The sequence below is a fragment of the Phascolarctos cinereus genome, unplaced genomic scaffold (genome assembly GCF_003287225.1).
Source record: "Phascolarctos cinereus isolate Bilbo 61053 unplaced genomic scaffold, phaCin_HiC Scaffold_3;HRSCAF=262, whole genome shotgun sequence".
Taxonomy (NCBI): Eukaryota; Metazoa; Chordata; class Mammalia; order Diprotodontia; family Phascolarctidae; genus Phascolarctos; species Phascolarctos cinereus.
This window is the reverse complement of record NW_027555736.1, coordinates 119645044-119660311: the sequence shown is the minus strand read 5'-3', so window position 1 is coordinate 119660311 and position 15268 is coordinate 119645044. Positions and strand designations below refer to the sequence as shown.

The 15268-nt window shown below is 38.6% G+C and overlaps 1 protein-coding gene across 1 annotated transcript in view; it reads left to right on the top strand.

The window, feature by feature from the left end:
- Window positions 1–224: 224 nt before the first annotated feature.
- FANCI (FA complementation group I) overlaps window positions 225–15268 on the top strand; it is a 63612-nt gene continuing 48568 nt past the window's right edge. The window contains exons 1-7 of the mRNA XM_078151142.1: window positions 225–356; window positions 3015–3117; window positions 4656–4728; window positions 10476–10606; window positions 11046–11202; window positions 12536–12593; window positions 14707–14748. Coding sequence (XP_078007268.1) covers window positions 3034–3117; window positions 4656–4728; window positions 10476–10606; window positions 11046–11202; window positions 12536–12593; window positions 14707–14748 — 545 coding nt within the window. The 5' untranslated portion in view covers window positions 225–356; window positions 3015–3033. The remainder of the gene's footprint in view (window positions 357–3014; window positions 3118–4655; window positions 4729–10475; window positions 10607–11045; window positions 11203–12535; window positions 12594–14706; window positions 14749–15268) is intronic.

Sequence of the window (15268 nt, the reverse complement as noted above, 5' to 3'; positions counted from 1 at the left end):
TGGGGCTCCAACCTGATTTTTCTGGTTTACCAAAGGCCAGCTCCTTTCCACTAATACCAAACTGCCCCAGCTATCCCCCTACTATCTTCTTGCTCTCCCCTCCTCTTTCTTGTGACTCTTGGTACCTTCCAGATTGCGACACCAAAAAGAACGGAAGCAGGCGGCCCGAGCGTGGCGGGGGCGGGAGTTGTTGCTCTCGGTAACGGAAGTGAGGTCAGCGCGCTCTGCAGTTTAGCGGGAGATTCGGAGTCTGCCGGCGGCTGTTAGGCGCCAGTGACCCGCTGGGGTTCGAGCAGTAGCTGTGTCCTGCGCGGTAACAAGCCTGGGCTCATTACCTCCAGCAGTTCGGGTGCCCGGTAACGGGGGACGGCTTGGGCGCAGGGCTGAGGTGGGGTCTCCAGTCCCCTAGTATTTGGCGCTTCTCATGCCCGGGCTTGTCTGCGGGAGGGCAAAGGGGGAGGGGGAAAACCCAGGGTCAACCCTGGCCCTCTGGCCTTGAAGGGATTTTGTCGGATCCCCTCCACCCCACCCCCACTCTAGACTGTAAACCCGAAGCCAGGAGCTGTTTACCGCAGCTGTCTCTCTCTTCCCCCTCCCTCCATTACCTAGTGTTCTGCACACAGATGGGGCCGGCATGTTTACAGAGTGAGGAACCACCGACCGGGAGAAACTCCAAGAAACAGCCCCTCCTCCCTTTTAAATTAAGAGATGGAAGGAACTCTAAAAGTCATCCAGTCTAACCCTTTCATTCTATAGATGAGGAAGCTGAGACCCAGAGAGGTTAAGTGTACAGTGCTCTCAGTGGCAGAGAAGAACCAGGCCTAGAACCCAGCTCCATGTACTCCCACATAGCCCAGCTCACCTACTTCCTAATCCCCAGGTTCCAGGTGATCAGAATGTTCTCACCTGAATGAGAGTGTGAAAATCCCTGACAGGTCTTCCAGGTGGTTTGAGAACCTCAGTGACTTGCTAGTTCAGCTCCCTGTTGCCAATTGTGGATGTTCATGAATTTGGGCAGATCATTTGTCTGTTATTTGCTTTAATGTCTTGTAAATATAGGTATTTGTTGATTTGTATTGAATTTAACTTCTCTCCTAATATAGGTGTCACCTCACATCTTCTCTAAGGTGTCATCCCCCTCCCTCCATCCCCTGGCATCTTGACTAGAAACTTTGGAGTTTTTGATTCCACCTTATTCTTCCAAATCCAATCAGCATTCATGCCTTTAGTTTAACTTCCTATTGCTTCTCAGATTTGTCTCTTGTTTTCCAACTGCTATTACACCATCTTGGTCTTTATCACGTGGATTTCAGTAATTGCTAAGCCAAGTCTCTTTTTCTCTGGCTTTATTTACATTCACCTCCCTGATGTCGTGTTCCTCTTCGAGAATGAAGGACAAACAGCAGCAACCCCTGCCCTAAAACTTCCAGGAGTTCACCAATGGCTACAGTACTGATAGTTCCCCAATTTTTTTTTTCTGAAGGCATAATTTCCTTGCCATGATGTATCATAGTACCCAGGACATTTACGTTTGCAAGAGAAGAGGGTTCTCAGGCAGTCCATCTGGGTCTTTGGATTCCCTTGCCTCTCCTTCAACCTTTTCTCCTCCTTAGTTAATCCTTTTAGACCTCACAACAGAGGAAGTGGCTTGCTACTTTGGATAAAGCTGCAGTTGTTACCTTCCCAGTGCCAAGCCAGATTGAGCAGACAGCAAACTATGCTTGGCACTGGTGTCAGGTATTTTGTCAAACAAAATTAGGAAATTATCACGCTAAGGGACACTTTGAGAACCATTGGCCTATTGGATAAGCTCCTTACTCTGGCTTTTGAGACCTTCCTCAATTTGTCCCTACCCTTCAACTTTATCTCCCACTGCTCCTCACCTTGAAATTTCTATTCCAGGTGAGCTGTTCTACTTTTCCTTCACAAACACAATTTGTTAATTCCCATGCCTTTGTTCATGTAGTTGCTACCTGTCCCACTTCACAAGCCTTGCCTGATTGTCCCAGCAGAGAGTCTGTAGCTCTTTTGTATACCACAGCACCTTGCATATTGTCTTGTATCATTAGTTATTTATATCTAGCTAGTCCAACAAAGATTCATGAATTGTACACTTTTGTAGTTCTCGATACCTCGTATATAGTAGGCCCTAGGCACTCTGTAAATAGTTGCTGTTTATAGAATTCATCTGTGAACTCTTAACCATAAAGTTTAAGCTCATTACTAGAGTATGCTGCAAGTGGTTGGTATATTGTTCTGGGTATGTCCCGTAGCATGCAGTGAATGCACTGCAAGGCAATACATAAATTAAAATTAAAAATAATTTACAGTCCTTAGATATTGAAAACTTGGAATATTTTTCCCTATTCCTTTTTTAAGATGATACTAATGTGCAGAGGTGATCTTTGTCTTTTTAAGACTGTTTTTGTGCCAATAGGATAAAATAATTAAAGATATGTCAGCACTGATTTCCCTAGAAAAAATGTTAGACTTTGGGATGAAATAATGACTTTATAAAAGCCCACTTCACATTCATACTGAGTCAAAGCACAATAATAATAATTGCTAGCATTTGTATAGTGCTTTAAGGTTTACAAAGTACTTTACAAATATTTCATTTTCTCCTCAGCATCCTTGGGAGATAGATGTTTTTATCCCTATTTTACAGATGAGAAAACTAAGGTAAATAGTGGTTAAATTATTTGCCCAGGGGTATAATGCTAGTAAGTATCTGAAACTACATTTGAACTTAGCTCAGCCTGACTCCAGGTCCAGCACAGTCTCCACTGTGCTATTGTGACCGGTTGATCATTCATTTCTAGCAGTTCTTTATGCTGAATAAAAGCCATGAAAGTTGGGGAAGTCTAGAGACTGTTTTCATGGTTGAAAAATAAGAAAACTTTGTTTTTTCTGGAGGTGAGGAAAGAGAAACGGTCTTGGTAACTTGTCAACATCTCTTTCAACTCTGGAATTCTGGGAAAATCAAGCCCTCATATAATGTACTTTCTCTGCAGTTCCCTGAGATGAGCTACAATGGACCAGAAAATTATCTCTCTAGCAGCAGAAAAAACAGCAGAGAAGCTGCAAGAATTTCTGCAATGCCTGAAAGATGATGAGGTGAGTATGAAGATTCTAATTGTTATTTATTATTGATGGGAAAATCCTATTATAAGTTTTTAGTAGGTACTAAAATGCTATGTTATGTAAATGCAAAATAATGACAGTAAAAGGACAACTAATCTTTGATCATCAAACTTAGGTTTTCCTGAAATATGAGAAGAGAGGACAAGAATGTAAGTAATTTTTATGTGAATGAAAATTTCTTTGATGTTCTGTGATATCAATGTGTATATTTGCTGGAGTGATTTCCTCCTTAAACCCTCCTATTCATGACTTCGCACCCACTCTTCCCTGGCACCCCCTCAGTAGACCAGGGGCTTCCTCTGGACCTTTCATGTGATCAGAGTCTCCCCAGTAGAGCACATAGGCCATCTATTTGGGATCCCTTGCTCTTCTTCCTGAGTGGCCCATCTCTTTTCCCACCTCATAGATTTCTTGGATGAAGTCTTTCTTGTCATTTCTTGACTTGTTGAGATTGATATGATTCAGTTCCTCCAAAATTGAGTTCACTAAGCAGTTCACCAGCCAAGTATCTCACATTCTGAATACTAACAATTAAGCTAATGTATAGAGATAGTTCCAAAACTGATTCTTAGTGCCTTCTATCTCCTTCCCTACCACTCTGCCACTATTGCAATCATGGTTACGTACAAGGTGAATGAAGCTGAGAGTTTTTAATGTATTGGTGCTACAGTAATTGAAAGTGACATAGACCTATTCTATACTACATTATGGCAGCACTTACTGAACATTAAGATGAAGCTTCACTCTTAATTATTCTTTGAAACATGCTAAATCGATGTAGCATCATACTATTTGTTTGCATGAATTATGATTATTTTACAGGGATGAAATAAAAAAGATTGGGTTAACAATAGCATTTTATTAAAATTACCCCAACTGCCCTATTTTTTTAAGAAATGAGGGAAATGATGAACAAGCAGACTTCAGAAAAACCTGGAAAGACTTGTATGGACTGATGCTGAGTGAAGTGAGCAGAACCAGGAGAACTTTGTACATAGCAACAACCACGTTGTGTAATGCTGACTTTGATAAACTTAACTCTTCTCAGCAATGCAAGGATCTAAGACATCTCCAAAAGTCTCATGCTGGAAAATGCTACCACATCCAGAGAAAGAACTGTGGAGTTTGAATGCAGATGGAGGCATACTATTTGCTCTTTTTTTCCTTCTGTTTTGTTTCCTCTCTCTTAGAACCTATTGGTTCTAATTCTTTACAACATGACTGATGTGAAAATATGTTTAATAGAAGTGTAGAGCCTATATCAGATTGCACAGCGTCTTGGGGAAAGAGGTGGGAAAGGAGGAGGAGAAAATTTAAAACTCAAAAGATTATGGAAGTGATTGTTGAAAACTAACAATAAATAATTAAAAAAAAAAAGTGAGGGTATTTGTTGCTCTTGGTGTCAGTTAGAGATCTGTGCCTAGCTGGTATATCTTTTATATAATTTTTGCTAAAGAAGGATGTTTCTTACCGTTACCTAAAATTTGAAACCATTCTTTGTTTGGTTACAGCTAACTGGTCTCCTTCAGAAGCATGCAGTGAAAGGAAAATCACCTGGAGCACTGCTGAAAGGCATCTTCAAGGGTAATAATAATGATGATGATGATGATATAGCCATTTCCTAAAAATGGCTTAAATAACTGCCTTATCTCTCTGGTTAGCTGTTGGATTTGTTTAGTGAAGATATATAAATTTTACTATTTTCTTGACTGCTTGTCCTTCTCTCTTCACTCTCCCGAAGGGCATTTTGTGCACCCGGGCATGGTTTTGCATGGTCACAGAACAAAATGAAAGGACAGTTCAGATTTGTTGTTATAGTTGTTGGTTTAAAAAAAATCTTATTGCATAAGATTCAAATGGTGTTGGTTTATTGGTGATCAGAGGAAGATTTTTATCAACCATCCCCCTTGATTTGGTGTTTTTAGAAGTGTGTTTAAGGCAATAGCAGTAATTGCTACCTGATCTCTACCTAATTTGAAGCTAAGGAAGCCCTAGGGTTTAATAAAATACTTTATCTGACCTTTTTCTCTTAAAAGCAGGTAGAGCTCTTTTATTTCTATCTTTTAAGCAGGTCCAGTTCTACAATGGCAAAAGTCTGTCTCATACTCTTAGAGGTGGGCATGTGTACTGGAAAATGGCACAATGGTATGAGATATAACAGTGAAATTGAAAAATGGTTTTGGGCTCTTAGCAAGTAATCTTTGTTGTTTTCTTTTTTCAGTAAAACCATCCTTTGCTGCAGAGTAGCAATCTCCCACTTTTCATGAGAGAAAGTTTAAAATAGTTTGAGTTCACATTTATGGAAACTTGAACTGTCTTTAATCCCTTCTTCTCTCACTGTTCATCCTTTGGTAAAGTCCACCCAAGAGTACCCCCACTGTCTGCCTTCTGTGTGCCTTCTCATGTACTGCTAAGGAAATCACACAACCAAGCTAAGTCCTTTACAAATTTGTGTTTTCATAGCTCAACTGGATCCTTATTTTACTGCAAAGCAATAAGTTTACTTTTCCTTAATGCAGACTCTATTGCACTACCTGCTGGGCTTGCTTCAAACATTTCTTCTTTCCTTAGACCTTCTACACAATTTTTTTGTCCCTTTCCTCTCATTTGCAAACCTTAAAAAATACTTTACTGAAAAATTAGACACTATTTTCTGTGAACTCTTTCTCCCCTACATCTTAAAACCCCATAACAAAACCCCCCATTCTCTCCTCCAGTGTAATGAAAGAGTGGCCCTTCTCTCAAAGGCTAACTAAAGACTTATACCCTGGATCTTATCCCCTCTGTTTGAGCAGATTGCCTGTGCAGCTATTCTGTCTCCCTAATCTTAAAATTTTATCTCTGGCTCCCTCCCTGCAGTCTCATGCTCAGGTCTCTCTCTTTAAAACAAACTTCTTTAAAAACAAGCAAACAAAAAACTTTACTTGACCCCTTAAGTTATCATCCTAAACATCTTCCTTTCACAGCTAAACTCTTAGAAAAAGCCCCTTGCAGTCTGGTTTCTGATCCCATCACTTAATTGAAACTGATCTCTCTAACATTACCAGTGGTATGTTAATAGCCAAATCCAGTCGTCTTTTCTCAGTTCTTGTTTTTCTTGAGCTATGCAGTATTTGACTCTATTGATCACCTTGTCTTCCTGGATAGTCTCTCCTCTGGGTTTTCATGACATCACATTTTCCTCCTACCTGTCTGGTTACTCCTCTCTTTCCTTTTCTGACTTCTCCATATCATGTCTCCTACTTACGGGTATAGTCCAGGGTTCTTTCCTGGACCCTATTGTATTTCTACATCCTCCTTGTCAGCTATCTCATTGGCTCTGATGAGTTCATTTATCATCTCTGGGCAGTTCACTCCCAAAACTTTATATCCAGCCTTTTCCCTGAGATTCTGCATATGCAGCTGCTTTTGAACATTTCCCACTGGTTATCCTGTGGTAATTCATACTCATTATGATTAAAGCAGTGAGTCTTTATCCCTGTATCTCTCCTTTTTCTAACCTGTTTCTATCAGGGTAAACATAACATCATCCTTCTAGCCCTGCTAGTTGGCAGTCTTGGAGTCATTCTCAGTTTTTCGTTTTCCTCTACTTCCCATATCCAATCAATTGTCAAGACTTATTGAATCTACCTTCATGACATCTCTCGCTTCCATCCACTTCTCTCCACTTATATGGCCATTACTGTAGTTCAGGTCCTCATCACCTATCACTTAGACTATGTAATAAGACTCATAATTGATATCCCTACCTCAAGTCTCTCCCTTTACAATCTGTCCTCCACCAAGTTACCAAAACAACATTCCTAGAGCATTTGTCTGACTATGTCACTCCCCTACTCAAAAGGTATCAGTGGCTCTCTGTTGCCTCCAGAGTAACATACAAAGTTCTCTGATTGTTATTTAAAGCTCTTCAAAATCTGGTTTCAGCCTTCTTTTCCAAACTGATTACATGTGACTCTCCCTTCAGATGATCTACTTTCCTGCCTAACTGGCCTCTTTGTTCCTCCTATACAACATTCTATCTTTCATTTTCATCCTTTTGAACAGGTTGTCCCAGGTCTAGAATACATTTCTTCTCCATGTCTGCCTTTTGGAAAACCCTACCTCCCATCAAAACTTAGTTTAACACCCATTCCTATTAAAAACACTAGAGAGCATAGGAATAAATGGAGTCTTCCTTAAAATGACAAGTTGCATCTATCTAAAACCTTCAGCAAGTGTTATATGTGATGGGGATAAGCAAGAAGCATTTCCAACAAGATCAGGGGTGAAACAAGGATGTCCATTTATCACCACTGTTGTTCAATATGGTACTAAGAAAGGTTAACTTTAGCAATAGGAGAAGAAAAAAAATTGAAAGTATTAGAATAGGCAAAGAAGAAACAAAGCTATCACTCTTTGCAGGTGACATGATGATGTACTTAGACAACCCTAAAGAATCAAGTAAAAAACTATTTGAAATAATAAACAACTTTAACAAAGTTACAGGATATGAAATAAACCCACATAAATCGTTGGCATTTCTATATATTACCAACAAAGCCCAACAGCAAGAGATAGAGAAATTCCATTTAAAGTTACTGTAGACATTATATAATATTTAGGAGTCTACCTGCCAAAATAGACCCAGGAACAATATGAACATGATTACAAAACACTTTTTACACAAATAAAGTCAGATCTAAATAATTGGAAAAACATCAGTTGTTCATGGATAGGCGAAGCTGATATAATAAAAATGACAATTCTACCTGAATTAATTTACTTATTCAGTGCCATATCAATCAAGCTACCAAAAAATTATTTTATGGAGCTAGAAAAAATAATAACAAGATTCATCTAGAAGAACAAAAGGCCCAAAATATCAGGAGAACTAATGAAAAGAAATGCTAGGGAAGGTGGCCTAGCTATACCAGATCTTAAATTGTATTATAAAGCAGCAATCATCAAAACTGCTTGGTACTCGCCAAGAAATGGAGTGGTGGATCAATGGAATGGGTTAGATACAAGATACAGTAGTGAACGGCTATAGTAATCTACTGTTTGATAAACCCAAAGACCCCAGCTTCTGGTATAAGAACTCACTATTTGACAGCAACTGTTGGGAAAACTGGAAAATAGTATGGCAGAAACTAGGCATAGACCAACATCATACACCATATACCAAAATAAAGTCAAAATAGGTACACGATCTAGATATAAAGGCTGATACTATAAGCACACTGGGAAAGCAAAGACTAGTTAACCTGTCAGATCTATGGAGAATGGAAGAATTTATGGCCAAGCAGAGAACGTTATGAAATGCAAAATGGATAATTTTGATTACATGAAATTAAAAAGTTTTTGCACAAACAAAGCCATTGGCAACCAAGATTAGGAAGGAAGCAGAAAGTTGGGAAAGAATTTTTGTGACCAGTGTCTTTGATAAGGGCCTCATGTCTAAAATACATAGAGAACTGAGTCAAATTTATAAGAATACAAGTCATTCCCCAATTGATAAATGGTCAAAGGATATGAATAGGCAGTTTTCAAATGAAGAAATAAAGCTATCTATAGTCATAGGAAAAAAATGCTCTAAATCATTATTGATTAGAGAAATGCAAATCAAAACAACTGTCACACCTATCAGACTGGCTAACATGACAAAACAGGAAAATGATAAATGTTGGAGAAGATATGGGAAAATTGGAACATTAATGCATTGTTGGTGGAGTTGTGAACTGGTCCAACCATTTTGGAGAGCAATTTGGAACTATGCCCAAAGGGCTGTAAAAATATGCATGCCTTTGACCTAGCAATAGCACTTCTAGGGCTGTATCCCAAAGAGATCATAAAAATGGGAAAAGGACCCACATGTACAAAAATATTTATAAAGCTCTTTCTGTGATGGCAAAGAATTGGAATTGAGGGGATGCCCATGAATTGGGGAATGGCTGAACAAGTTGTGGTGTATGAATGTAGTGGAACACTATTGTGCTATAAGAAATGATGAGCAAGCAGACTTCAGAAAAACCTGGAAAGACTTGTGTGGTCTGATACTGAGTGAAGTGAGCAGAACCAGGCGAATGTTGTACACAGTAACAGCCACATTGTACAATGACTAACTTTGACAGACTTAGCTCTTCTCAGCAATGCAAGGATCTAAGACATCTCCAAAAGTCTCATGATGGAAAATGCTATCCTCATCCAGAGAAAGAACTGTGGAGCATTTTATTTGCTTTTTTTTCCTTCTGTTTTGTTTTTTCTTTCTTGTGGTTCCTTCTATTGGTTCTAATTCTTCTTTACAACATGACTAATGTGAAAATATGTTTAATAGGAATGTATTTGTAGAGCCTATATCAGATTGCACGCCATCATAGGGAGGGAGGGGGGGAAATTTAAAACTCAAAAGCTTAATGGGCATTATTGTTGAAAACTAAAAATAAATATGAATAAATTAAAATTTAAAAAGATAAAAAAAGAATAGGAAGAAAAACTTAGGTCAAAAACTACATGAGGCCTTTTCTGATTTTGATCCCTTCATTCAAAAATATTGATCTGTATTTACTTTGTATATATAGTGTATTTCCACATGCCCACTTTTTCCTGCTGATGGAGTATAAGCTCCTTGAGGGCAGGGACAGTTTTGTTTTGGTCTTTTGCATCTCAGCACCTAGCTCAGTGACTGACGTAAAATAAGTATTTAATGGGTGTTTGTAGGGCTGAAAGAGAAGGAAGATCACTTGTCTTAGATGGGCTTCCCAAGTAAGAGAAGAGCAAAAAAAAGAGCTATTAGCAACTAAAGTTCATCCCTACTGCTGCTGGATATGCCATGATCTTGTTAAAGATTTTTTTTCTAACAAATACACCTCAAAGTAATTATACCCTCTTCTGCTGAGCTCTACTTATTTTTAGCTTACTGAAAAAGATGGCTTTTCTGTAATTTGAGTCAATAAGTGTTTATGAGACAGTCCAGTTTTTCAAACCCTATGTTCCCATGACAAATACAGTTTTTGAGGCGGCCTTATATTAGTTATCTGACAACTGCTATTGTCACAATCAGTGAGAAATATCCTCTCAAAGAGACTTTTTTCTTGCAATATCTGATTATGCATAGGAAAGAAAATTTTCTGTGCCTTTGTAGTGAGCTAGCAATATAATACATAAAGTACTATGAATTTGCCTTTTGGCCACAGCTCTTAGGTACTACTATGGTTGATATTAGAGAGATGCATGATTTATTAATCTTTTGTCTTTGTTAATCTGCTTTCTCTATGTACCCTATATAATAGTAATAATAGTATTTCTTCTTTTCTGCTTTGTTTTTCCACCCCTTCTTCTAAAACAATAAGGTTCCCCATGTTCTGAGGAGGCTGGAGCTCTTAGGAGACTCAAAGTATACAAATATTGTATCCAGTTGGTGGAATCAGGAGATCTCCATAGAGAAATAGCATCTGAGATCACAGGACTACTGATGCTTGAGGTAGGATGAAAGCTAAGGATTCCTTGGGGTGGCCCTTTTGGGTTTGCTAGTTGTAAAAAGGAGAGTCGGGGAAAGTTCAGTGCATTAAGCTCAATACAGTGCCCTCTTTTATTATGAGCAGCAATTTAAAAAATCTGGCTTTTGGACCATACAACATCTAATTAATTACATTGAGTTTCTAGTGTCATATGCTTTTGAAAACTTGACATGTTTGTGGGTCACAAAATGAGGTGATTAGCGGGAGATGTCATACCCTCTTTTTGTCCACTTCTAGTTTTTAGCATGAAGGCTAAAAAGTGCTCTTTTCAGGTTATTGCCTGTGTCTTTTGAGAGTTCATCTTTAGGTAATACTTCTGTTAATTCAACAAAAAGTAATGTTTCTTGGAAAGACATATCGATCATCTTCTGGCCCTTATTTCTTTGACCTTTGAACTTTTAGGCTCACAGTTTGCCTGGCTCCTCTTTGGTTGAACTAGCCAATGGATTTGTTGATGTTGTCAGGGAAGGCAGCTTGGTGAATGGGAAGTCTTTGGAGTTATTACCCATCATCCTTACTGCCCTAGCTACCAAAAAGGAAAACCTGGCTTATGGAAAAGGTAATTTCTTTCCACTTTTCAATAATTCAATTCAGCAAAGATTTATTTATGAATGCCTGCTGTGTATAGAGCATTGTATTAGGTACTGGGGGAAATAGGAAGTTTAGGTAAGCACTGAAGAAGCCTACAGTCTTGTCTGGGGATAAGCTATAAATACAGACAACTTTAATACACAATATTGAAGGATTAGTGCATAAGAGAGGTCCATAACAAAGTGGTCTGTGAAGTTCCAAGGGAAGTATGGAAGTATATAACACTAAGACCTCTTTTTGTTTTAGGAAATATTAAGAAATAATACATTAGTGTGGTGGTCTCACATTAATGAAAGGTCTAATTTGTCTTCCTTGAATAGAAGACAAACAATTCAGAAATGGATCTTGATTTCCTGTTCCTGAGAGACTTTGTATTATTTGTGCCAACCAAACCAGGAGGGGAAATGTCTTTGTTTAATCCAATTTAAGAACACTCTTTGCTCAGATTGAAAGGGAAATAAACTCTTGGAGAGAGTGGTGAAAGATACATTAATTGGTTTGGGGATGATATCTTTATTTATTTATTTATTTATTTATTGCTTTTTGGTGAGACAGTCAGGGTTGAGTGACTTGCCCAAGGTCACACAGCTAGTAAGTGTTACGTGTCTGAGGCTGGATTTGAACTCAGGTCCTTCTGACTCCAAGGCCAGAGCTCAATTCACTGCGCCACCTAGCTGCCCCTGGGGATGATATTTTCTCTAGGGCACATTGATATCAGTGTTAATAAAGTTCTGTTTGGTGAATGAAAAAGCTTTATTACAAGGAGTTGAAGAGAGAGCTGGTACTGAGGAAGAGGTACCGTGCATAAATAACTTTCATAAAAGCTTGATAATAAGGGAGAAGAAAGAAATGGTTGCTGTATAGGACTGAGGGAAAGCTTTTTAGGATTGGGTAAAACCTGAATATGTTTTTAGGAAGATGGGAAGAAACCAGTGGGGAAGGAGAAGTTAAAGAAGCAGAGAGAGAAGGGGCGGCCCCTGGAGGAAACAAGGAGGTCTGGGATCAAATATGTGGGAAGAAGGCCTGGCTGTCTTAGTGAAGAGACACAGGCCAGAGGAAAGGAGAATAAAGTGGCTGATGACTGTTGGACACTTTGAGCAGCAGAGGTAGGGAGCTGAAGTTGCTCCTGTTGGATGTCCTTGGTCTTCTCAGTGAAGTGTTGGAGGCCGAGTTGTGCACTGTGAGTGTGGGGATTGAGAGATTGAGGAGGGAATTGGAACAGCTCCTATGGGAAATGGGGAATGAGGTAGGGAATCAATAAAGGAAAGTGGATCAGTGGTTGAGCAGTTTGTATTTTTCAGGTGAGCTGAATGGCGAAGAATATAAGAAGCAGCTGATTAACACTTTGTGTTCTAGCAGGTGAGTTTGTCAAACATCTCGCAGTTTTTTTTCAGAGCTATCCATGGCCACAAAGAGCAAGCGCTTGTTTCTTTGAACACTAAGTTTCCACTTGCACTTTTGTCATGTGTTGTACTATTATAGGATCATTTAATTTGTATTGAATTATTTTAGTCCATAAGGAATGAAAGATTTTAAATCTCCAATTCATGTTCTCATCAAAGCATTTTCTAGTTACTTGAACATCTTCCTTTCAGTGTGGGGATTTTGCTCAATAGGGACCACTTCAGGAGAGTCTTCTTGGAGCTTCAGGTGTTTCAACTTCTCAAGTTAATAGAGTTACCCCTCGTTCCACCCTTTTTCTGATGATCAGTTTCTTAAGGAAAGAAAAATCTTTGGATTTCATTATGACATAGTGACTGTGGAAGGGGAACCTGTGGCCTTGAGGCCCACGTGTAGCCCTCTAGGTCCTCAAGTCCTCAATCTTTTTATCAAGGGAATCTGTTCTGTGAAGTTTGGATTCAGTCAAAGGGCTGCACTTTTGAGGACCTAGAAGGCCACATATGACCTCGAGGCCAGAGGTTCCCCATCCCTGGATAGTCTATCCACTTTCTTCCTGTCTTTGTCTGTGGCCATGACTTGTTAGGAAGAGGAAGAGACTTAGCTCCTTGGGGCTTAGAGGTTGTAGCACCTATAGTAGAAAAGACAGTATTAATCTTGTGCACTTACACACAAAAGGATCACTGCAAGCTGTGGAGTCCAGATACTTGGGCTTCATTTCCTTTGTCCTAGCATAATCTTGAGTTTTTTTCTGTTGTGTTATGAGAATTAAAAGTTGTTTCCAAGTAGAATTTCAACCCTTGGGAAAAGGAATGGAAAAATAGGTGTTTTAAGGGGTAAAATCTGATTACAACAAATATTTCACAATTAAAATATTATTATGACAAAAAGATTTCAAGCATTAATTGGTAAATTGTTTTCTTAAGTAGTATTCTTATAATAAAATCCTAATACAACAGAAGAATCTGGGTAATTCCTGTAAGGTTTATTTTAAAGAATTTATCTGCGTGATTATCTATCCTATTGTTCTGCTATGAGCTGTAAAGGTGTTTTTATTGTATAATGGAAAGAACACTGAGGTTGGAGTTAGGAGCACTAACCTAGGTTTGAGTCACAGCTCTGCCACTTACTAGCTGAATGATCTTGGGCCTCTCATACCCTAAAATGAGAGTGTTGGGCCAAATGATTTTGAAGGCCTTTTCCACCTGTAACATTGTATGCATCAATAGTCAGGTTGAAAAGGTGGCAAGTGATACTTTGTGGAGAGGAGAAAAAGGCAATTATTTCTTCTGTGCCTCACAGTCATAGTTTGTCAAGAAAAGAATTGAATCCCTGCTTGACATAATTTTCAGACTGAGTCAAAGGTGAGAAATCTTTTGTAATTAAGAGGCTGAAAATTGCTCAGAGGAATCCCTATCAAGCTACAGATTGTCATAGACAGTGGAGGTTATATGAACCAATTTTTAAAAATTATTGCGCAGCAAATCTACTGAAGCAAGAACAATAAAAAACCATTGCTTCTTTGTTCTCTTCCTGGTAGTCTTGGTCTCTTGCTTTTGCCTTTGTTCAAATCCTGGGTTTTTTTGTTTTTGTTTTTAGTTGAATTCTGCACACTGTAATACACTGAACTCAAAAGCTTCTGAGTAGATGATTTGAAGCTCATGGAAGTACCATCAGATGTTGCCTTGTTTATTTGGTTTTTTAAATCTTGAGTCACTTACATTGCATGGTGCCCACTTTAAATAGTGGAGCAATTTTACTTACTTTTTTGTATCTGCTATAATAAACACTGCTATGATAGTAAAGATGGAAATAAAAAGTTGTTAAATGAAATTCCCTAAAAACCAGAGCCATTTTACTCAACTACAGAATTGCATCTTACTTGGTGTGTATATAGACAAATATGCAGAAAGGCAGAACTGAGTGTTGCAAAAGCTTACCATTTCTTATCTAGAAAATGCTGCTTTCTAATAGAGTCAAACCAAGCTTGGACCAACTAAATTTGTTTTCTCTTGTCTAATTTTTATAAATTAAAATAAGTAACTTTTCTTCTTTTGGCATTTTGTTTAATCAGATGGGACCAGCAGTTTGTGATCCAACTTACTTCTATGTTCAGGTAAAATTCTAGTATTGCCTCTTTCTTTTCCCATCCTGTCCTTTTAGAGACTTGTTACATGATATTCTCACAAGTGTCAATAGCTTATCTCTGAAATATCTGGGCTAGTAACACATTGTATTTCGTATTAAAAGCTCCTTTTCTCTTTGGCATCAAGCATACCTATTTAAATCAAAGTATAAGCCTATAGGAGGAACATGGTCTAGTGAAAAAAAAAGCCAGAAGAATCAAAAGACCTGGAATCAAACTTGTGTATAACTTTGGACAAGTCACTTAATATCTGTAAGCTTTACTTTCATCATCTGTTAAATGAATGGCTTGAAGCAGATTGTCTGTAGGGTCCTTTCCATCTCTATGTCTTATGATCTTACGGGTTTTTTCATAGTCTATGGTCTTTGCTTGGGGGAGTTTATTGATTCTTCTAAAGGGCTGTAGTCAGAAATCAAAAGGTAGAATAGTTCAGTAATCCCCTGGGATCTTGTTTCTCGGAACTGTAAGTGCTGTGAAGCATTAAGGTGGA